At 34.1% G+C, this 25,733-nt stretch overlaps 2 protein-coding genes across 2 annotated transcripts; one reads left to right on the top strand and one right to left on the bottom strand.

The window, feature by feature from the left end:
- The first annotated feature begins 7,755 nt into the window (after positions 1-7,755).
- LOC125862969 (phenolic glucoside malonyltransferase 1-like) lies at positions 7,756-9,140 on the top strand. The gene has a single exon (XM_049543100.1). The coding sequence runs from the start codon at positions 7,756-7,758 to the stop codon at positions 9,127-9,129; it is 1,374 nt and encodes a 457-aa protein (XP_049399057.1). The 3' UTR covers positions 9,130-9,140.
- A 2,915-nt stretch (positions 9,141-12,055) lies between these two features.
- Positions 12,056-16,385, bottom strand: LOC125862841 (uncharacterized). Its single transcript, XM_049542965.1, has 4 exons — positions 16,381-16,385; positions 16,055-16,247; positions 13,499-13,607; positions 12,056-12,273 (listed from the first exon to the last, which is right to left on the bottom strand). The coding sequence occupies exons 1-4, from the start codon at positions 16,383-16,385 to the stop codon at positions 12,056-12,058; spliced, it is 525 nt and encodes a 174-aa protein (XP_049398922.1).
- Between the last annotated feature and the right edge of the window lie 9,348 nt (positions 16,386-25,733).

Raw genomic sequence — 25,733 nt, 5'->3', positions numbered from 1 at the left:
TCTTAGTTTTTGTTTTATTAGGATGTTGCGGGGTCTGTCCCAACATCCATCTCAGTATTTTAGAGGCTTCATAGACAGACAGTCAGTCAGTTAGTTTTGAGTCTCTCATCTATATATATATGTAAATATTCTATTTTGAGATTCGAGTTGCCTTTATGGCCATATTTTATAAGTTAAGTTGTTTTGTAATATTGCATTGCATCGAGTTATTCTGTTGAGGTTTCCGCTGAGTTAAGAAAGCCAGGCCAAGGGTTCGCTTGGGGCCAGAAATGGTCTCCGGGTGCCGGTCCCGCCCAGGGTGTAGGCTCGGGGCGTGACACAATGCGTACAATCTCTCAATTTATAGAGTCCATTTTGGGCATTTAGGGCCAATTTATAGGAATTATGCGATTTTTTCCATTTTTCGTGTGTCCATGATTATTTTGGTGATATGACTTTCGAACAATTTCTTTGTGAAAGCTTTATGAAACCCTCCATAGGGAGTTGTGGGAGCAACACGTACATTCTTGCAATTTTTAGAGTCCATTATGAGGCCTATTTACAAGAATTAGATGATTTTTTCAATTTTTCGTGTGTGTTAGCCCATGAATATTTTGTCATAAAAAATCAGTCTTGATACCAACTTTATTAATAAGTCAGAATATTCTATTTAGATATTCAAATTAGGCATGTCCGATTGAAGCATGACTTAGATCAAATGTCTAAATGGAGTATTTTGACAAGTTTAACAAGTTAATTATGTATTAAGCCGAAAAAGAACCTCTATATGATTGATAAAGCAATGAAAGAAAGCATGATACCAAACAAAGTCTTACACCGCATGTCAAAATAAGCACATAAATTAACTAAAATGAAAATCTTTCAGTTCCCAAGTCCTTTTAAAGTACTCCTCAACGTCTATAATCGCATATCAAAACACATACCTTCTTGTTTGCGAAACAAGCTGCAATCTTGTTGCCTTCCTTGTTTCAACACACTTAAAAAATTCCGCCATAGCCATTATAAGTTCTTACAATCTTGGCCTCCTTCACTGACCATATATTAATGCATTTGTCCAATAATCCACTTGCCATGTATTCACCGTTCGGACTAAACGCAATAGAGTAAACAGGTGCCCTGGATTCAAAATGGAACAAAACCTACTTAGTAAAAACAAAAAAAACATTAAACAAGAACGATACAAGGATTTGATGAACTAAAAGAAAGATACATACGTATTGATAGTTCCACTGAGTACTAGTAAACAAACCCCATAACACTCGAGCCTATCATTTGACAGTTAAATAAGTGTAATTTTATTAAGAGTGCCTTATTATCATTTGACACTGATGTTTTTGGGCTGTCATGTGCTTTCTGTTTCTACTGCATATTGCTTTTCTTTCTTCTGTGTAACATCTCACAAATTGAAATAACTAGGAAGAAGTTGAGAATTGGAAATAGTCATTTTTGGAAAGGATATAAAAATCTGGAAAATTTGTTAAGTATGTGCATTTGGATTTTTGGTCAACTTCAAACGACCATAACTCCTAGCTCGGGATGAGTTAGGTGTGTTTCCAAATATCATAGGAAGTATCTTGGAATAATCTTTTCAACGCCGCCGAGTTTGCACGATTCCGAGTTCGTATGAGTGAGATATGCCCATTTTAAGTTGCGCTGTTCAAATAAGGAGTCTAATCCGAATTTTTGAAGGGTAGTTTAGTCTTTTCCTTACCCAATTAATTAAGTACGTTTTTAGTAAATTATTTGGAGTCTAAACTGAGTTAGTTCAGTTTACGCAATTAAGAAATACGCTAGGGCTTTGAGAGAAGAGAAAAGAGGAGAAAGGAGAAGTGAAACTCAAGATTTATCAAGTTCTTGATATTTTGGTTGTGGAATTCGCCAAGGATTCGATCCTACAAGGTATGTTAGACTCTCATAGCGTTGGTTTCATTCACCAATGCGCCGATCATGTTTGTTTCAGTGAAATTCGTTTCTAGAAAGTTTAAAGTATGATGTTCTTGAATTATGTTCTTGAAGTTTGTTTTAGTTGTTGAGATTTGATGGGATTGTGGAGTTCTTGATGGAATCGTATCAATTTAAGTGTTGTTTTGAGTTAGGTTCTTATGTATATATGCTGGGCATTTAAATCTATAGAGGGATTGAGAAAATAATCGGATTTAGGTGAATTGGGATGAGAAAACGAAGAAGGAGAAAGTCAAGTAGGTTTTGGCACGCAAGTCCGCATTGCAGACATGCTCCCCCAGTGTACAAAAATCACCTCCGTGTCGCGGTTAGGACACGGACTCCTCTATGTCAAAATTTAATTTCCCGTTCAAATATTTAAATGCAACTCCGCGTCGCGGACTTGTTCCCTGACAATGATTTCTTGATCTTTTCTCATGCTCAGCTATCTAAAAACACTCCTAAACATCATGAGATCTTTCCTATCACAAATCACAATCCTTGAATCCATAAATTCAATTCAAGGAAAGTTAAGAGTCAAGTCTAGAAGTTAAGTATCAAGTCAAGAGAAGTTCATAAAATTTTCAAAGGTCTTTTACAAACGTTTTAACTTTGTTTTAAAACTTAAGTTTTGAGTTAAGCAAAGAGTAAATAGTTGAGTTCATTTCTCAAAAAAGATAATAGGGAACTAAGTATTCCCAAGAGTTAAAATGTTTTCACATTTGAACAAGAAAGGGAAACACCAATTTCCAAGAGAGCTTTTAAGCCAAACCAAAGAAAAAAGTTTTGATTTAAAACATATGAGCTAAGTATATTTTGAGAGTAGTATTGAGCACCGATATGGGGATGAGAGTTCATATTAACTCAAGTCTCCATAAACCATGTAGCCATTTCGGGTAGTAAAGGATCATACTTTTTAGATGACTCCTTAAGTTGCTTTTTAGCATAGACTAGTGGATCCACTTAGTTAAGGCGTTCTATATGACGGCAAAATATATGACAGTTCTGGCAGTGTGGGCAAGACGTTGTATCAATACTTAGGCTCATAGTGGTGGTTGTCGGTTAGAGAAACTCCCACAGAAACTATATTACTTTATTACATGAGTAAAGTTGAGTTTGTTATTGCATTTCATTAATGAACTAAGTTGCTTTCTATTGTTTTAAAAGTTTTCTATATATTGTATGTATTTTATTGCTTTATATTGAGTTTAGTTGTTCATGAGTTGAGTAAAACCAAGGTAAGTGTTCCTTTCAGATTCGTTTCAAGCCTATGTAATGTTTAGCATTCCAACTCGCATACTCGTACATTCAATGCACTGATGCCAATTGGCCTGCATCGTCTTATGATGCAGACACATGTAACCAGGATCAGCATCCAACGCCTCGTTGATTAGGTTGAGCACTTAGAGTCAGTTGGTGAGCCTCCTTGCTTTCCGGAGGGCTCCTTTTAACATTGCTTTCTAGTTTTCAGTTGTTAGGATGATTGGGGGTCCTGTCCCGACATCCCTCTTTGTTTTAGAGGCTTCATAGACAGTCAGTAGTTCTGTTGTCTTTACATTGTTATTTCTTATGTTAAGACTTGAGTTGCCATTTTGGCCAAGTTGAATGTTTGACCTTTAAACGTTCTAAGTCATTTTTATGAAAAAGCTGAGTAGAAATGCATTTGATCATTTTAATAATGCTTAGAGTCTTCCGCTGAGTAAGTAAGCCAGGCCAAGGGTTTGCTTGGGGCCTGCAACGGTTCTCGAGTGCCAGCCACATCCAGGGTGTTGGCTCGGGGCGTGACATTTTGGATGACAAACAATCATCTTTTCGTGCTCATTTCAATTGTTGGTTTAGTTTTTGCATGCTGTATGGGGCATTGGAACAGTCCCTCCTGAAAGAAAAAAAGATAATAACAAGATTGAGACAACCTTAATTTCTCTTACTTGATTGAACAACCAAAATTTCAGTTACTTTTAGTGATCTTCCAAGGTGGTCAAGACACTCTAGTTTATGGTTGGTCCTTTATAATATCAGTTGTTGCTTCGTTTAATATGATTTGCTAATAGGCTGGCTGACACCTTGACTTTGATCGTGATGGACTAGTATGGTAGTATCTAATCAGTCTACTGCTTTGCTGATATATTTTTTCAGGATTCTTACATTCAGCATTTACTTTTGGACACGAGGCTAGGATCAATAAGAGCACAGTGGATGGAAATAGAGTTCCTTTTGATGCTCTTGTTAAACTTGTGCAAAAGGGTATTCAATATCTTGAATTGGAAACAAATTTGAGCAATGTAAGGCAAACATTTTGATTTTCTGATTTTTCTATCTGAAGTTTAGATCTTTTTATATTAAAATATATGTCTTACATTGCTCAAATTCGTTTCCAGTTCAAGCTACTGATACCCTTTTGCACAAGTTTAACAAGAGCATCAAAAGGAACTAGATTTCCATCCACTTTTCTCTTATTGATCCTAGCCTCGTGTCCAAAAGTAAATGTTGAATGTAAGAATCCTGTCCTGAAAAAACATATCAGCAAACCAGTAGACTGATTAGATACTACCGTACTAGTCCATCCATTGTGCTCATATATTAATCCCTGCCTCGTATCCAAAAGTAAATGCTGAATGTGTGAATCCTGAAAAAATATATCAGCAAAACCAGTCGACCGATTAGATACTACCCAAAAGCAAATGCTGAATGTGTGAATCCTGAATCGGTACTAGTCCATCACGATCAAATTTACTTCCTCATGGGAAAGAGTTGAAAGTTAAATTTATTTAATCCTATCTAAAAATGGAGAGACAGATACGAAATTTAAATGAGATGTTTATATTTGGTAATAACAACACATTCAATTACTGAATTCAAAATTTATTATTCTAGTGGATGAAAGGATCAAACCTAGCAAACCACAACAACATGTTTTCGATACAGAAAAAATGTTTCCTTTGCAGAATTTAACATCATGTAACAACAACAACATACCCAGGGGTGTGTGGGGAGGTTGGTGTGTACGCAAACCTTATTCCCTACCTTGTGCAGATAGAGGATCTAGTTTTCAAACTCGGATTCATGGGGATTTCAGAACAGAAACACAACATCAATTAAACTTGGACAGATAAAACAGATTCTGAAGATGAGAATTAAATTACCTGATTCAGTGAGGTAGTGGAAAACAATGTAATTGAGGAACTCAGAGGTTAAAGAGGCCATTTTTGTGAATTGTTGGTGGCTTAAACTTAAACAGACAAATGGATTACTATTACATCCTCTCATATATATAGAGGCAAAAAATATGGTAAGTGTGAATTTTGGGATGTATGAAACGTTATGTTGGTTCCAAAAAAGGCATTTCGAATGAATTGTTGAATGACTAAACTACCCTTCAGGTCCAATAAATATATTTCCTTTTTAAAACATTAACACCCTGGTTTAAATAAAATTTTGTTGCCAAGAGTTGGAATTGTTAAATTTATTTAATAATATTCTTTTTTTGGGGTGGGGGGTGGTGGTTAATTTTGATTGTTCTTTCCTTTGAGCTAAGAAAAACCCTATCAAAATCTATTAATGTAAACATCAAGGGCGAATGCACTTTTTACCTAAACTATATACTAGATTCGCCTAGGGTTGTCTATCAATTGATTCAGTTCACTTTTAAAGTTTATCGGTTCGACTTATCAGTTATCTTTTTATAGATATGCTAAATCATTCTAGGATCATTAAAATTTCAATTTATCAATTATTGATCATTACTTGTTCGTATCGGTTAAACCGTTAAGATTTCATACACAAAAAATCAACGAAAATCACTTATAAGAAATAAGGTGGCAAATCAATTGAACAATGTGCATGAGTTGACAGATTGCTTCTTCCTCAAATGCCAACACATAATAATCGAGAGTTTGAGACAGTCAGAAATAAAAATATGAAATTAAACTCTAAGTCAATGACTTTGTACGTTAAATGATAAATGCTATTTATTAATTTACTATCGAATTTTCAGTTAATCTCGATATAAGTGCCTATCAAAGTAAATATCTTATATTCATTGGTTTGATGCGTGAAAACACTTAAGTTTTTACCCATCACAACAATTTTCGGTCAAACTTTTATTTGGTACTTAAAATGCTTAGTTTGAATGTTATATTGTTTTTTCCCCTAAAATAATAGCTAGTCAAACTTCAATATTACTCAGATCCTATCTCCTCTAATCCAATCCACCAAACACTATTTAAAGAAAAAAACTAATTAATTTATGAGATTTTAGCAATTGGATACATTTCATTTGTATAATTAAATAGCTTGGTTATGAAAGGAATGAAATATAAATGCTCACCAATTAGGACTGTCTATCCCTGCTCAACGATGTAGTTAGACGTCTAATTGGAGTAGACGACTAGAGGTCGAGAGACCCTACTCATATAATTAACCCTGTAAATCAGTAATTTGATAACCGAAATCAGTTTATTGTGTGATACGATACATGAAGTCCAATGCATGTTGCAGCCCTGAAATTGTCCAACCATTGTAAGTATTTTATTATTTCATTCCTGCATTCTTTTCTTTACAAATAAAAATCAAACACTTTTGACACTCTTAAATAAATAATTAGACTAGTATAATTTGTAAATAGTTAATTGACAAGTCCTTTGGGTTTGATTGATAATCCGGTTCTTTTAAGAACCACTATATTACTTGTGCGATCGCGTACACTTACGTGTGCAATTGGGAGCAATAAATTTTTGGCGGGACAATAAATGTGATTATCTACCCTTCGGGTGGCCCAATGGTTTGGGCCAGTGGCGGAGCCACCTTATTGCTAGAAACCCTTCGGCGGAAAATTATATTATTTATACATGGTTAAAATAATTTTTTAGGTATATATAGTAGATGTCAAACCTCATTCAGCTACATTGTGTGTCTATTTATTCAGATTTTGAACTCCCTTATTGAAAATCTTTGCTCCACCACTGATTTGGGATTGGGATTTCCATGTTGGAGGTATTAAGTTCATAACTCCTTGTCACCAAAAGAAAGAGATTTGCCTTTTGAATCGAGCTGGTCGCACCAAATTTACTGAATGCGTTAACATCTTAGAAGAAAATATACTTAAGTAGAAACTTTGGTGCTTTATTGTTAGTATCCATTGTAGGTGGAAACTTTATTTTACACAAATAAGTAATTTTAGTAGGTAATAGCTACACAAGTAGAGGTTGTCATCATTGCTTCAAGACAATAAATGTGTTTATCTACGCCCAGTGGTTTGGGCCAGCGGTGGAACCACCTTATTTCTAGAACCCTTCGGTGGAAAATTATATTATTTATATATGGTTAAAATAATTTTTTAGGTATATATAGTAGATGTCAAACCTCATTTAGCTACATTGTGTGTCTATTTATTTGAATTTTGAACCCCTTATTGAAAATTCTTACTCCGCCACTGATTTGGCTTGGGATTTTCATGTTGGAGGTTTTAAGTTCAAAACTCCTTGTCATCGAAAGCAAGAGGTTCATCTTTTGGGTCGAGCTCGTCGCACCAAATTTGTAGCATCTCAAAAGAAAATATACGTAAGTAGAAACTCTGGTGCTTTATTGTTGGTATCCATTGTCGGTGGAAACCTTATTTTACACAAATAAGTAATTTTAGTACCTAATAGCTACACAAGTAGATGTTGTCATCATTAAAGTTTTGTTATAACACCACCAAATTAGCTCGTGTGGACTCCACCACCACTCCATTGATCTTTCTTCTCCATAGTTCAACATTGCTCTATATATTAGGCAAATTAATCTACTCTTTTTTTATCTCTAAACCAAACTACAATGGCTTCAGTAATTGAGCAATGCCAGGTTGCGCCCCCTCCCAGCGGTGCAGCTGAGCTGACGCTCCGTCTTACCTATTTTGATCATACCTGGTTAAGTTTTGGACGTAACCGACGCATATTATTCTACAACCTCCCAATTTCCAAACCCGATTTCGTCCAAACCATTATTCCTTCTCTTAAACATTCACTCTCCCTCGCTCTCAAACACTACACAATCTTAGCTGGAAACCTTGTTTGTCCACTTATAAACTCGAGTGGTTATCCTGAGTTGCGCTATCTCACAGGAGATTCTGTATCTGTTACCTTTTCTGAGACTATTGATATGAATTTCAATTATCTCATTGGTAACCATCCCCGAAGTGCTAAGGAATTTTATCCCTTAATTATTCCTCAATTAGCGGAACCTAAGGATGCACCAGGGGTCCAATTAGCCCCGCTTTTAGCCATCAAAGTGACACTTTTTCCTAATTTTGGCATATCCATTGGTTTTAGTAACCATCACGCCGCCTGCGATGGAAATACTATAGTAAGATTCACTAGAGCATGGGCTTTGCAGAACAAATTCGGTGGAGATGAGCAATTCTTAGAAAATGATCAGCTCATTCCATTTTACGATAGGTCCATAATAAAAGACCCTAATGAACAAGGGATGGCTATATGGAATGTAATGAAGACATTTAAGGTGGAGATGCGCGACATTATTGTGATTCCTAATATTGATAAAATTCGATGTACATTTATTATATCACATAATGAAATCACTAAGCTCAAGAATTTAATACTGTCAAAACGACCAAACCTAGCTCATGTGACATCTTTCACGGTAACATGTGCTTATGTGTGGACTTGCTTGATAAAATCAGAGGCCACCACAATCGGGGAAAAGGAAATAGATGAGAATGCAATGGAGTATTTTGTATGTGCAGCAGATTGCAGGGCGCGGATCAATCCACCACTTCCTCCATCTTATTTTGGGAATTGCATAATGGGGTATGTTACACAAACAAGGCGCGTTGACTTAATTGGAGAGGAAGGATTTACAATCGCGGTGGAATTGATTGGAGAAGTCATTCAAAAAAGGATGAAAGACGAGGAATGGATCCTGAGTGGTAACTGGTTTAAAGAATTTAGCACGATAGATACAAAACGGTTGTTTTCAATTACTGGATCTCCAAAGTTTGATTTATATTCTGCCGATTTTGGTTGGGGAAAGGCTGAGAAGATAGAGTCTGTTTCTATTGACAATGGTGGATCAATGTCCCTCAGTAAGTCTAAGGATTCAAATGGAGATTTAGAGGTTGGCTTGTCTTTGTCCAAAGCTCAAATGAATGCATTTGCTGCTATATTCACTCATGGTTTAAGCTTGTTGTAGGCAAGGGCGGATCTAGGTGATGTTCATGGGTTCGGACAAACCGAGTAGCTTATCGTAGATTTTGTATTTGTACTAGAAAATTCAATAAATATATATGCATATTAACTCGTGAAGCCCTAACAAAACTAATAGACAACTTAGTGGTAAGGAAGGGGTCGTGAAAATGTTTTGCACACTAGAGTTGTGGGTTCGAATTCACTATCAACAAAAAGTGTAGAACCCCCAAACTCCTAATCCTGACTCCGCCTCACTCACTTGTAGGAGCCAACATTGAAATTTATTACAACTAAAAACTATTTTTAATTGTAGTGTGTGTAGTATTATATCTGAGAAAAAGAAATGGGAGATAACTAAGTAATTAATGCTAAGATAAAATATAGAAAAAATAATTATCTTTTATTGATATACTAGTCTTGGAAATGTGCGTTGCACGTTTGATCCCTACTATTGTATAAAATTTATATAAGCCTAACTTTCATAGATCATAAAATATGATTGTAGTTACTATTAAGTTGCAAACATTCCAACTCAATCGTCAAAAGATTGATTTCAGCCTCCTTGAAGATTCCACAATGCCTTCTCTAATTGCAAGCTCCGTTAGAAGTACTAAGAATTTGTACACATTACATTTTGTTTCTGTAAGCAACAAAAGAATATATGAGTAAATAAGTGATTAGTGTTACAAAATGAAAGCTAAAACTAATAATAATAAAAGATAAAATCAATAGAAATATAGAGACAATTAGAGATGAATATTTTTTTTTTATTTCTTCCAAGTGGGCCAAAGTCTCTTCATAATGCATACAATGCCACCATTTATAGAATATGATCAAGTAAAATCAAAGAGTGTTTTAAACATGACATTTTCTTGAGAATGTGGAAAAGATTATACAAGTGTGGAAGATTAATGAGGAGATAGTGGAGACTTTTAAATAATATATTTAAAGCAACTCAGTAGTATTTTATTTTATAACATTTTGCATCTGATAGAGAAATGAAAAGTTTTTCTAAGAGCTTCTACTAATATTATAATTAATTATTTTTACAACACTTCATTTTTTCTTATTTTATTATATCAAAATAAGTGAATTGTAAGTATGATCAGATTTCTGTAATTGAAGGAGATGTAATGGGATGATAAATTGTTAAATAGTGAAGCTTTATTAGGAAGGCAATAATATATGAATCAAGTGCATTCTCTATTTCATATACAAACATTTTACTACGTACTTCTTGTCCTTTCTTCTTTTGCATTCTTACTTCAATCTCTCTACATGATCAACACATTAATCAACGCAATCTAGCTAGAATAAATTACATGGTAAAAATAAGTTGTGAAAATATAGAGAAACTGATAACTAACTTACCATCATTCTTGCAAGCCGTGAAGAGCTTCAGAACCCAACCACATAGGTAGAAATTAATCGTAAATCTGTGGAAGGAAGAAAATAAAAATAGATTGTTAGAGTGTGTCGATAGGAAAAAGAAGAGAAAACACCTAAAGTCAAACAAAAATCAACAATGATTAGTGATATTAACAACTAAAAAGTACAACAAAAATATAATCTGATTAACGATTAGTCGCAACAAATAAATTCTTACAAACGAATAGTCTATAGAGAAGGGATACAAACTCGTCACACAATGAGATACTTTGCCTAAGAAAGGGAAGGGGGTGAAAGAGTTGAAGAAACTTATAAAGAAAAAAAAACTCTTGAACTGTGGAGCAAGGGATAACTTATAAGAAATTAAAGATTTTATTGATTAATCTTTAATGAAATTCATTAAATAAGATAGAATATGATTAGTCTTTTAATTAATTAAATGACATTTAATTTTTTAAAACTAACTTTACTAATTTCCATGTCAGATTGAAAGAAGATGTGGAAACGAATTAAAGGTATAGGAATTTGAAAAGTATAACTTTAGAAATTATAAAGACTTCACATAAATGACATATTAAGTTGTTCAAAAATTCAAGCAATATTATTAATTCCAAGAAATTTAATGATATATTTATATTAATGTTATATGACTAATTTAATCCTTAAAGGGTAGTATAAAACTTTAATTTTTGATGGGCATTTTGGTAATCTAACTTTGCACAAAAAAGCCTCCCACTTTTAATATAAAATATGATAACTCCTATTAATCCGGTCACCCCTATCCCCTCTACCCCACCCTCACTATCCTCACAAGTGTTTTCCAAGTAAATACTAGGCCCTACCTCCTCCTACCACCCCACTGTACATATATACTTTGTCCTTTGCATCGTCGGTATCCTTTCTTCCTTCTATCTCATATATTCGACTGATTTTATTTAGTGGAAACAATGAAGAAAAAGGGCAAGAACAAGAGTTGATATTGGAATCCTGAAGAGGACGGGATATTAATGTTGAAGCTAGTAGAGGAACATGGAACAAAGAACTTGCCAGTTATCGGTCAATTGATTCCAAATCGATCTGGAAAGTCATGTAGGCTCTGTTGGTGTGATCAACTTTCTCTTCATGTAGATCATCAACCTTTTACTCCTGAAGAAGATGATACTATTATCAAATTAAAGCTCATGCCAAATTCGATAGTCAATGGGCTCTGATAGCCCGTTTGTAATCGGATCGAACCAATAATGCGATAAAATCATTGAAATTTCACCCTTAAAAGGAAGCACTCTTCCATGTAAGTTGTTGAAGAGATCGTTTAGTCTCAGGGCGAGTACAAATTCAAGTAGTCCATATGGATCTGATTTGAGCAATTTAGATTTTTCTAAGTTCCCTCAGTTGTGTCTTTATCCTCTCATTGCCCACCAGGTGGAATTTTGCCTCTTTCAGTAGTTTCACTAGTAATGTCTGATCCATCAACATCTCGAAGTCCCTTTGAATGTGATTTGAACAATTTGGGAGTTTCTAGGTTCCCTTCAGTTATGTCTTTATCCGTCCATTACCCCATTAGGTGGAATTTTACCTTTTTCAAAAGTTTCACCAGTAATGCAAGTTCCATCAACATCTCTGAGTCTCTCTTTATCCGAATTCAAATCTAGCAAGAAATTGAATCGAGTAAATTGAATCGAGCAAGTAGTTGAAGTGGCACCTGTATCGGCATCTGAACCCTCTACATCTTTGAGTCTCTCTTTACTCGGATTCAAATCTAGCAAGAATTCAAATCAGGTAAACCAAATCGAGAAAATAGTTGAATTGACACCTTTATTGGAATCTGAACCCACTCCATCAATTTTTATGCTCCAAATTTCAATAACTCAAAATTGGAGAAATAGTTATTGAGCCCAAAATTTTTGATTGTTTTGCAAGATATGATATGAAAAGAAGTTAAAAATTATATTTCAGAGTTTGAGAATGAAAGGGGTTCAGTGAACACAAAAGCGATAAGGGCCGGGATTTCATTGTTAACAACATTGATGTTAGCAAAAAATGAGTAAATATTGAATAAGGAGGAGGAAAAATGGAGAGATCATAGTTATTATTTTCTTTAAACTTTAGTTGATGTTTTTATAGTATCTCATTAGACTTTTGGATGAATGTATGAGAAAAAGAGAGAACAAAAATATTTGTATTCATAAGAAATGTAGGGAAAACAACCTAACCAATCACCCTCACCCTCATCCCACCCCACCCAAAAAAATTTATAAAGAAAATAAAATTGTATATGAATTTTCAATTAGATTTTTTGATAAAATCAATCATTTTTATATTTTTTGAGGTGTTGTTATTAATATAGTTTTTCCTCGGTGCTTTTAATAAACAAATTAACAATTAATATAAACATTTAAGGTATTTGATTAACTAATTGTTATTTGAGGTAGTATCTAAAATAAAATTCATAGGTGGTATGTCTTTTTTGTTTTCTAGAGTGATAACATTTTCAAAATGATGATGTTTTATATTTAGAAATAATTTAGGTTTAAAGTTATTATTATTCTATAGTCATACACGGGAGTTAATATCCAATTAAGTTTATTAACTATGTAAGACAAATTAAAATATACTAGAAGACTTATTTTAATAAATAATTAAAAAGACAACAAATATTTATTATAACTTAAAAGAAAGTAAAGTTGGTAGCTAGCGTAAACTAAAGGGGGAAAGACTTATTAGGGTTGCCATCGACTTCTTCTTCATGCACATATTGAAGAGATGGACAAAAAATGTTAGAAAAGGAATTAAAAATCTGCCAAGGGTTGTGTTATCGATGAAAGTTCAGAATCTAAGATTGTTTATACTAATAGTGTGACACAAGTCTGTTACAGTCTTATTCATCTTAGCAAATCAAATATGGAGTGTTGTGATTTTTGTAAAAGAAATCTCAAAATTGTTTCGTTTGAGTTAGATGATTATCTAGAAAAGTTGCATAGTACCATATTTCAGCAAAAAATGGTTGAAAGATATAGAAGACAAGATATTGGACCCTCTTCGTGTAGGAGCTCCAATTGTGCGCAAAGAGCGTTCAGAAGGTATTTGGACAATCTAAAAAAACACTCCACCAACTCATGGGAAAACAAGTAAATGCAATACAAGTCTTTATTTAGTTTTAATTTTCACAATAAGCTAATTAATTTTATTTATCTACAGAAAAATCTCAAGTTATTACATTACTAGTAAAAAATATTGTTTGAGGATAATAAATATACTACATATATGGAAACCTTTACGGAACCCTCCGCAGGGAGTAGGAGAAGCAGTATGTACAGTCTCACAATTATTAGAGTCAATTTTGGACATTTAGGGGCCAATTAACAGGATTTATGCTATTTTCTCACTTTTTAGTGTGTTAGCCCATGAATATTTTAGTGATATAGCTTCTGGATGATTTCTTTGCGAAGCCATTACGAAACCCTCCGTAGGAAGTTGGGGAGCAGTAGCTACATTCTCACAGTTTTAGAGTCCATTTTTAGCATTTAGGGGCCAATTTACAAGAATTAAGAGTGTTTCTTAGTTTTTCGTGTGTGTTAGTCCAATAATATTTTGGTGCTATGACTTCCAAATGTTTTCTTTGTGAAACTTTTACGGAACCCTCCGCAGGGAGTTTGAAGAGAACTACATACAGTCTCACAATTTTTAGAGTTTATTTTGGGCGTTTAGGGGCCTATTTATAGGAATTAGGCGTTTCTCTCAAATTTTCGTGTATATTAGCCCATAAATATTATGGTGATATGACTTCCAGATGATTTCTTTGCGAAACCTTTACGGAACCATCTATAGGAATTTAGGGGAGCAGTACGTACAATCTCACAACTTTTAGAGTTCATTTTGCACATTTATGGGCCAATTAACATGAATTAAGCGATTTTCTTAGTTTTTTTTTGTATGTGTTAGCCCATGAATTTTTTTTTTTTAAAACAAATTTACCACTAGACAGTGTCTAGCGGTCTTTTATTAAACATAAAAAATATCAATAGGGACAAGTATAAGCAAGGGGGGCTAGGCCTTACCTTACTAATCCTAATGAAGTACCTAACTTCTGCTACCTAACAAGTATGAAGAAAATAAGAGCTAGAGAGAACTAAGTATTTTCTGATCATCACAGAGTTTGTAATACACTCCATGATGATATTACAAATGAGGATACTTAAATAATGTAAAAATATGTCAATCAAGAAGAAAGTTGAGTTACCAGCCTCAAACTTTCTATTACTAAAGCATGAATTAAAAAAGATTGATTGCCCATCAAAAGTAACTTGAAGTATTTTTCTCTTGTCTTCTTCTTCAAACCTATCCAACAACACTTGATGATTCATACCTTCTTTATGGATTTATTAGATCTAGTTGAACCTATTGATACTGTTAAATGGTTTTGCTTTGCCTATCGCATCGGTAGGTGCCTTGGAACAAACTCTTCAGTCATTTTACCGTCCCAACTATGTTGCTTTCCATATGTCTTCTTTTTTAATGATATGTCTTTCAGAAGAATTTTATTTTGTGAAAACTTTACATAAATCTCCGTAGGGAGTTGGGGGAACAATATGTACAATCTCACAATTATTAGAGTCTATTTAGGGGACAATTTATAGGAATTAGGCGATTCTCTCAATTTTTCGTATGTGTTAGCCTATAAATATTTTGGTGATATGGCTTCCAGATGATTTCTTTGCGAAACCTTTACGGAACCTTCCGTAGGGAGTTGACGGAGCAGTACGTACAATCTCGCAATTTTTTGAGTCCATTTTACTCAATTAGGGGGATATTTACAGGAATTAAGCGATTTTCTTGATTTTTTTTTTGTGTGTGCACATAAATATTTTGGTGATGTCTTCTAGATAATTTCTTAGCGAAATCTTTACAAAACTCTTCGTTGGGAGTTGGGGGAACAATGCGTACAATCTCTCAATTTATAGAGTCCATTTTGGGCATTTAGGGCCAATTTATAGGAATTATGCGAGTTTTTCCATTTTTCGTGTGTCCATGATTATTTTGGTGATATGACTTTCGAACAATTTCTTTGTGAAAGCTTTATGAAACCCTCCGTAGGGAGTTGTGGGAGCAACACGTACATTCTCGCAATTTTTAGAGTCCATTATTAGGCCTATTTACAAGAATTAGATGATTTTTTTTAATTTTTCGTGTGTGTCAGCCCATGAATATTTTGTCATAAAAAATCAGGCTTGATTCCAACTTTATTAATAAGTCAGAATATTCTATTTAGATATTCAAATTAGGCATGTCCAATTGAAGCATGACTTAGATCAAATGTCTAAATGGAGTATTTTGACAAGTTTAACAAGTTAATTATGTATTAAGCCAAAAAAGAACCTCTATATGATTGATAAAGCAATGAAAGAAAGAATGATACCAAACAAAGTCTTACACCACATGTCAAAATAAGCACATAAATTATCTAAAATGAAAATCTTTCAGTTCCCAAGTCCTTTTAAAGTACTCCTCAACGTCTATAATCGCATATAAAAAACACATACCTTCTTGTTTGCGAAACAAGCTGCAACCTTGTTGCCTTCCTTGTTCCAACACACTTCAAAAATTCCGCCATCGCCATTGTAAGTTCTTACAATCTTGGCATCCTTCACTGACCATATATTAATGCTTTTGTCCAATAATCCACTTGCCATGTATTCACCGTTCGGACTAAATGCAATAGAGTAAACAGGTGCCCTGTATTCAAAATGGAACAAAACCTACTTAGTAAAAACAAAAAAAACATTAAACAAGAACGATACAAGGATTTGATGAACTAAAAGAAAGATACACACGTATCGATAGTTCCACTGAGTACTAGTAAACAAACCCCATAATACTCGAGCCTATCATTTGACAGTTAAATAAGTGTAATTTTATTAAGAGTGCCTTATTATCATTTGACACTGATGTTTTTGGGCTGTCATGTGTTTTCTGTTTCTACTGCATATTGCTTTCCTTTCTTCTGTGTAACATCTCGCAAATTGAAATAGCTAGGAAGAAGTTAAGAATTGGAAATAGTCATTTTTGGAAAGGATATAAAAATCTGGAGAATTTGTTAAGTATGTGAAGTTGGATTTTTGGTCAACTTCAAACGACCATAACTCCTATATCATGATGAGTTAGGTGTGTTTCCAAATATCATAGGAAACATCTTGGAATTATCTTTTCAATGCCACCGAGTTTGCGCGATTCCGAGTTCGTATGAGTGAGATATGCCCATTTGAAGTTGCGCTGTTCAAATAAGGAGTCTAATCCGGATTTTTGAAGGGTAGTTTAGTCTTTTCCTTACCCAATTAATTAAGTCCGTTTTTAGTAAATTAGTTGGAGTCTGAACTGAGTTAGTTCATTTTACGCAATTAAGAAATACGCTAGGGCTTTGAGAGAAGAGAAAAGAGGAGAAAGGAGAAGAGAAACTCAAGATTCGTCAAGTTCTTGATATTTTGGTTGTGGAATTTGCCAAGGATTCGATCCTACAAGGTATGTTAGACTCTCATAGCGTTGGTTTCATTCACCCACGCGCCGATCATGTTTGTTTCAGCGAAATTCGTTTCTAGAAAGTTGAAAGTATGATGTTCTTGAATTATGTTCTTGAAGTTTGCTTTAGTTGTTGAGATTTGATGGGATTGTGGAGTTCTTGATGGAATCATATCGATCTAAGAGTTGTTTTGAGTTAGGTTCTTATGTATATATGCTGGGCATTTAAATCTATAGAGGGATTGAGAAAAAGAATCGGATTTAGGTGAATTGGGATGAGAAAACGAAGAAGGAGAAAGTCAAGCAGGTTTCGGCACGCACATCCGCGATTCCGCATCGCGGACTTGCTCCCCCAGTGTACAAAAATCACCTCCGCACGCGGTTAGGACGCGGACGCCTCTATTTCAAAATTTAATTTCGCGATCAATTATTTAAATGCAACTCTGCGTCGCGGACTTGTTCCCAGATAATGATTTCTTGATCTTTTCTCATGTTTAGCTATCAAAAAACACTCCTAAACATCATGAGATCTTTCCTATCACAAATCACAATCCTTGAATCTATAAATTCAATTCAAGGAAAGTTAAGAGTCAAGTCTAGAAATTAAGAATCAAGACAAGAGAAGTTCATAAAATTTTCAAAGGTCTTTTACAAACGTTTTAACTTTGTTTTAAGACTTTAGTTTCGAGTTAAGCAAAGAGTAAAGAGTTGAGTTCATTTCTCAAAAAAGCTAATAGGGAACTAAGTATTTCCAAGAGTTTAAAATGTTTTCACATTTGAACAAGAAAGGGAAACACCGATTTCCAAGAGAGCTTTTAAGCTAAAGTTTTGAGTAATTATCTCAAACCAAAGAAAGAAGTTTTGATTTAAAACATATGAGCTAAGTATATTTTGAGAGTAGTATTGAGCACCGATATGGGGATGAGAGTTCATATTAACTCAAGTCTCCATAAACCATGTAGCCATTTTGGATAGTAAAGGATCATACTTTTTAGATGACTCCTTAAGTTGCTTTTTAGCATAGACTAGTGGATCCACTTAGTTAAGGCGCTCTATATGACGGCAAAGTATAGGACAGTTCTGACAGCGTGGGCAAGACGATGTATCAATACTTAGGCTCATAGTGGTGGTTTTTGGTTTGAGAAACTTCCACAGAAACTATATTACTTTATTACATGAGTAAAGTTGAGTTTGTTATTGCATTTCTTTAACGAACTAAGTTTCTTTCTATTGTTTTAAAAGTTTTCTATATATTGCATGTATTTTATTGCTTTATATTGAGTTAAGTTGTTCATGAGTTGAGTAAAGCCAAGGTAAGTGTTCCTTTCAGATTTGATTCAAGCCTATGTAATGTTTAACAATCCAACTCGCATACTCGTACATTCAATGCACTGATGCCAGTTGGCCTGCATCGTCTTATGATGTAGACACATGTAACCAGGATCAGCATCCAATGCCTCGTTGATTAGGTTGAGCACTCAGAGTCAGTTGGTGAGCCTCTTTGGTTTCCGGAGGGCTCCTTTTAACATTGCTTTCTAGTTTTCAGTTGTTAGGATGATCGGGGGTCCTGTCCCGACATCCCTCTTTGTTTTAGAGGCTTCATAGACAGTCAGTAATTCAGTTGTCTTTACATTGTTATTTCTTATGTTAAGATTTGAGTTGCCATTTTGGCCAAGTTGAATGTTTGACCTTTAAACGTTCTAAGTAATTTTTATTAAAAAGTTGAGTAGAAATGCATTTGATCATTTTAATAATGCTTAGAGTCTTCTGCTGAGTAAGTAAGCCAGGCCAAGGGTTTGCTTGGGGCCCGCAATGGTTCTCGAGTGCCAGCCACGTCTAGGGTGTAGGCTCGGGGCGTGACATTCAGGATGACAAACAATCATCTTTTTGTGCTCATTTCAATTGTTGGTTTAGTTTTTGCATGCTGTATGGGGCATTGGAACAGTCGCTCCTAATTATTCGTACTAGGAAAAGAAAAAAAGATAATAACAAGATTGAGACAAACTTAATTTCTCTTACTTGATTGAACAAACAAAATTTCAGTTACTTTTATTGATCTTCCAAGGTGGTCAAGACACTCTAGTTTATGGTTGGTCCTTTATAATATCAATTGTTGCTTCGTTTAATATGATTTGCTAATAGGCTAGCTGACACATTGACTTTGATCGTGATGGATTAGTACTTTAATTTTTGGTGGGCATTTCGGTAATCTAACTTTGCACAAAAAAGCCTCCCACTTTTAATATAAAATATGATAACTCCTATTAATCCAGTCACCCCTATCCCCTCTACCCCACCCTCACTATCCTCACAAGTGTTTTCCAAGTAAATACTAGGCCCTACCTCCTCCTACCACCCCACTGTACATATATACTTTGTACTTTGTATCGTCGGTGTCCTTTTTTCCTTCTATCTCATATATTCGACTGATTTTATTTAGTGGAAACAATGAAGAAAAAGGGCAAGAACAAGCGTTGATATTGGAATCTTGAAGAGGACGGGATATTAATGTTGAAGCTAGTAGAGGAACATGGAACAAAGAACTTGCCAGTTATCGGTCAATTGATTCCAAATCGAACTGGAAAGTCATGTAGGCTCTGTTGGTGTGATCAACTCTCTCCTCATGTAGATCATCAACCATTTACTCCTGAAGAAGATGATACTATTATCAAATTAAAGCTTATGCCAAATTCGATAGTCAATGGGCTCTGATAGCCCGTTTGTTATCGGATCGAACCAATAATGCGATAAAATCATTGAAATTTTACCCTTAAAAGGAAGCACTCTTCCATGTAAGTTGTTGAAGAGATCGTTCAGTCTCAGGGCGGGTACAAATTCAAGTAGTCCATATGGATCTGACTTGAGCAATTTGGATTTTTCTAAGTTCCCTCAGTTGTGTCTTTATCCTCTCATTGCCCACCAGGTGGAATTTTGCCTCTTTCAGTAGTTTCACTAGTAATGTCTGATCCATCAATATCTCGAAGTCCCTTTGAATCTGATTTGAACAATTTGGGATTTTCTAGGTTCCCTTCAGTTATGTCTTTATCCGTCCATTACCCCATTAGGTGGAATTTTTCCTTTTTCAAAAGTTTCATCAGTAATGCAAGTTCCATCAACATCTCTAATTCTCTCTTCACCCCAGATTCAAATCTAACAAGAATTCAAATTGAATAAACCAAATCGAGCAAGTGTTGAAATGACACCAGTATTGGAATCTGAACTTGCTACATCTCTGAGTCTCTCTTTACCCGAATTCAAATCTAGCAAGAATTTAAATCGGGTAAATTGAATCGAGCAAGTAGTTGAAGTGGCACCTGTATTGGCATCTGAACCCTCTACATCTCTGAGTCTCTCTTTACTCGGATTCAAATCTAGCAAGAATTCAAATCAGGTAAACCAAATCGAGAAAATAGTTGAATTGACACCTTTATTGGCATCTGAACCCACTCCATCAATTTTTATGCCGCAAATTTCAATAACTCAGAATTGGATAAATAGTTATTGAGCCCAAAATTTTTGATTGTTTTGCAAGATATGATATGAAAAGAAGTTAAAAATTATATTTCATAGTTTGAGAATGAAAGGGGTTCAGTGAACACAAAAGCGATAAGGGATTTCATTGTTAACAACATTGATGTTAGCAAAAAATGAGTAAATATTGAATAAGGAGGAGGAAAAATGGAGAGATCATAGTTATTATTTTCTTTAAACTTTAGTTGATGGTTTTATAGTATCTCATTAGACTTTTGGATGAATGTATGAGAAAAAGAGAGAAAAAAATATTTATATTCATAAGAAATGTAGGGAAAACAACCCAGCCAATCACCCTCACCCTCATCCCACCCCACCCAAAAAAATTTATAAAGAAAATAAAATTGTATATGAATTTTCAATTAGATTTTTTGATAAAATCAATCATTTTTATATTTTTTGAGGTGTTGTTATTAATATAGTTTTTCCTCGGTGCTTTTAATAAACAAATTAACAATTAATAAAAACATTTAAGGTATTTGATTAACTAATTGTTATTTGAGGTAGTATCTAAAATAAAATTCATAGATGGTATGTCTTTTTTGTTTTCTAGATTGATAACAATATCAAAATGATGATGTTTTATATTTAGAAATAATTTAGGTTTAAAGTTATTATTATTCTATAGTCATACACGGGAGTTAATATCCAATTAAGTTTATTAACTATGTAAGACAAATTAAAATATATTAGAAGAATTATTTTAATAAATAATTAAAAAGACAACAAATATTTTTTATAACTTAAAAGAAAGTAAAGTTGGTAGCTAGCGTAAACTAAAGGGGGAAAGACTTATTAGGGTTGCCATCAACTTCTTCTTTATGCATGCGACTTAATTCTCAAGTTCTATTTAATTTATAGATTAATTGATGAAATCAAAGATGCAAGTTGGTCATTCTTAAGAGTTGTTAACAAATTTAAAAATAGACAAGCGAGTGAGACTTTGTTTTATTGGGATGTTCAACTTGATTCATGGAATGATGATCGACTCCGGATTGACTACAATTTTTTTGATGATGTCGTATCTTTTGATATCATATATCGAACAAACAAGTATTGTATGATTTATGAATCATTTATTGTAATAAAACATCATTGACAAAATACAATATTTTATCGTGTTTTTCTATTTGAATCTTTCAGATGGTTATTCTTGACAAAATATCACTACAAGAAAAACAGCCTCTAAGGAAGGGAAATATGGTCCCTGAAAGTTCAAATCTAGTCCCAAATAGTCTATTGAGACGGGAAAAGGCTGGTCGTGACCCGTCCTAAAATGCTTCTTCGCTAAAGGTCAATTGGGACGAGTCCCTTTTACTGGTCGCTAAATGAGTTTAGAGACGGAATCAAAGCTGGTCCCAAAATACTTTTGAAGACTGTATATCTCATCCCAAATAGAGGATTTTCTTCTTTGAAAACTAGTCATTTCTGGTCGTTAAATCCCTTTAGGGACTAGCAACGAACTAGTCCTAGATTACTCTTTAGGGACGAGCAACTACCTCGTCCTAGAGTACTTTTTTTTGATGAGCAACTACATCGTCTTAGATTGTTTTTTCGCAACTAGCAACACCTCGTCCTAGATGAACCTTTAGGGACAAGAAGTTGTCTAATCCTAGATGAAACATTTAGAGACAAGAAACCATCTCGTCTTAGATGAACTTTTAGAGACGAGCAACATTTTTGGTCTCTAACTGAGCATCAGTGCTTTTGGATCTTCATTTCGCAAAAATAATATAAATTTTATCAATAAATAAAAGATTTCCATGGTAAATCTCCATACAAAAGGCAGATATAAATATAAAAATAGTTAAACATCCCATGGTGTTTCACTATTTGTTTAACAAAAAAAAGCTTAGCAAATTAACAATATCCCGAGCTAAACTATGATTTCAAGTTTTGCGTAACTTTACTAGAAAAATAATAATGGTCTTGTGCATCTTCTAAACTTGCATCTTGACTTGTAGCTTCAATCTTCACAAAAGTACACCAAAATTCACCAAGGGTTTATCCAAAAATATTAACAAGCTGCATGAACATAAGAAAAATTCAGTAAGAAAACTTTAATAGTGTATCCCAAGTCTAAAATGTCTACAGATTGCATTCATAATAAATGGATTAAGTCCCAGAGAACTGTAGACTGCATGAAAGTCCAGAAAACTTAGGCTACATTCATTATGTAAAGTTCTGCAGAAAATAAAAGAAGTTAGATCACATGCCTAAATTCACTGTAGGCTACATTCACTATGTCTACAGATTGCATTCATAATAAATGGATTAAATCCCAGAGAACTGTAGACTGCATGAAATTCCAGAAAAATGTAGGCTACTTTCACTATGTAAAGTTCTGCAAAAAATAAAAGAAGTTCGCACACAGTTGTACAAAAGTAAAAAACAGAGGAAAAAGATGTGTGTATGCTATTGTATTGTATAAAATGGAAACTACACAGATAAAGAAGGTAGTAATCTTTTAAACAATTCTAATGCCGGCGAAGACGCCGCTGCCACCGCCTCCCGTTGTTCCCCTTATTTATTCCTTACGTATTTTCTGATTCTCTGCTTAAAAATTTCAGCAAAGACAGGCTCAATCCTTATTCATTAGTAAAATGGAAAATAGACACACTATTGTTCTCATGTAGACATCTCAGAACCGAGCAACTCACACTTTCATGGATTACGAGTCAATAAGTCAAGCAACGGATAGAATTTGTGATTTGTATGAGAGGAATCTCAAGGAATTGAATCTAGCCATCAAAGAAATAATTTACAACATCTCAGATCTTTACAATTTCATAGATTGCCTTACTGATATGAGTGCATTAGTGTATGATCACTCAATCCAAGCTTACCTCTCCTATGAACGCAGTGGATAAAACAGAAAACACTGCAACACCTGAAAAACTGGCATCGCAAAGATAATATATCTTAAACACTAGTTTCTATATACCATTTTCACTTAATTTCCTGATAGCTTTAATGAAGAGAAGAGTTGTGGATTGGAAGATTTCTGTCAGGACTAAAAATCAATGTATAATACACTTCTTTCCCTCAAATCCAAATCCTATCTGCAGAGCTATGAGTGTTAAACCCACTGTTGTCGGTACTGAACCTATACTGGCTTTGCAATTCAAATCATGGATGTATAACTATGCATAGTTAGTTCTGTAAATTGAGCACTTTAAACTTGCTAATGATTTTATCTCACAGCTACTTGTAGTGGATGTACAAGTTCATCTTTCCCTATTTTATCAACCAAATTAAATCAGCATCTTTACTAGAATATCCTAAACGAAACTGGTCATCATTCTACTGAAACATCAAATTTTCCACTACACAGGGAAACGTTTTAGTATTCTGTTCATCACAGATGCTCAAAAAGCAATACAGTTTTCCATTATCAATCCAACAAACAAAAAAAATTTCTGATATGTATCATGAATCATAACACAAATATGTCAAACAGCCACCAGCTAAGAGAAGAGAATCACCAAGCGAAGTACCTCACAAGTGAATAATTCCTTTAAACATGATCAATAATCTTATTCTTGTAAGCATGACAATAATCTAATCTAAGCTACACAAATTATCAATCCAAGAGGCATATCAATAATAATAGAAAAGCTGATGGAAAACATGTCAATTATCAATCTATCGTCTTCCAGTTTCAAAAAGGATAATGGATATGCTATTTGTTCATTCCTCTCTTCATTAGTTTCGTAAGAGTTCAACCATACACTAACTACTTAAACAACTATCCGCAAATAGAGTTTGGTATATTGTTACTTACTTGATAAGCAAAAGAAGTCAGTGGTCATTCATTCAATTGATATGGGTGATGTCATATGCGGGTTATGCGATTGTTGAGCAGCAATGAATTCTTTCATTTTTCTTATTTCTTTCATCTCATCTTCTAAGGTAGACAAGCGATCATTCAAGGATTTGTTTTTCTCATTCAAAGATTTATTTTCCTCTTGAGTTGAACGTAGCTCAGACAGTAACTCAGTCTTTGAAAAAGTGCCACCTCTCATATCCTTTGCCTTTACTCCACCGCCAAAGCCAAATACATGACTACGAGTTTGAGGTCCACAACACTTTTCTACAATCTCTATGCTAGGTAGAGATGGCTCAGCTTTTAGTATTTCTTTGATTTGAGCCTGCAAAATATATACAAGTACATTTCAACAGATCCCTTAATAATTTGAAGTAATTTACATATTGAATTTACTAAACGCACATGTTTTTCAATTGCTTCTGGTTCAACAAGCATGTTATCTTTCTTACGAGTCTCAAAGAAAATATTTGCCAAATTTGGCGGATTGCCATCTTTTCCGCCCTTTACATCAAAGAGAAACATGTCAAAGAGCATTTCTTAAATATTTTCTTTAGGAAAGTAATTTTTCGGTAATACCTGCTGATAAATAATCTCTCTAATAGGCTTGCTACCAATATGATGATACATCTTTAACTTAGCTCGATTTTCTGCATTTCTATTGCTCCTCGCCTGTATTGTTATGTAAAACTTTAATATATAAGAAAACTTACCAAGTTAAAAAAGAAGTTTAACATCTAAATATCACGTTGAGTTGCAAAATGGATTCTTCAAAAATATGGACTATTAGATCACTAGGCATTCTTCAAAAATATGGACTATTAGATCACTAGGCATACCTGAAAACTTTCAGAACAAAAATGTTCCTTAACTAACCACTCCCATTCTTTCTTTTCTACTCCCTTTGGAATATTCTTCAGAGCCTGAACTATTGGCTTATTTTTCACATAAGTAGCATGCAAGTATCCTCTCCATTTGTTCCATAACTCATTCATCCATCCAAATATATGGTCACGATGATCATTCAAGTCAACACTCTCAAATTTATCCTACGATAATAAAAAAGTGAGTTTCAATAAAAAAGGAGAGTGAACATTGTCGGTCAAATATACAAAAGTATGTATAAAATTGAGCAAGAAAAAGATGTGTGATAGTGATTAATGTTGGAAATCTAGGAAAAGTAAGTTGTAATACACAGAGTAGGTATATGTATTCATGAATCAGTAAACTAAAACTTATTGCATATATGTTGTAATTAAAACACTGGATGGCAGTTAAGGTGTGAGTGACTGAGATTTCAGTTCTCGCTTTTAGATATCCATGCTCTTCTTTTTAAATTTCCTAAGGTT

The sequence above is a fragment of the Solanum stenotomum genome, chromosome 4 (genome assembly GCF_019186545.1).
Source record: "Solanum stenotomum isolate F172 chromosome 4, ASM1918654v1, whole genome shotgun sequence".
Classification (NCBI taxonomy): Eukaryota; Viridiplantae; Streptophyta; class Magnoliopsida; order Solanales; family Solanaceae; genus Solanum; species Solanum stenotomum.
This window is presented reverse-complemented; position numbering and strand designations above follow the sequence as displayed.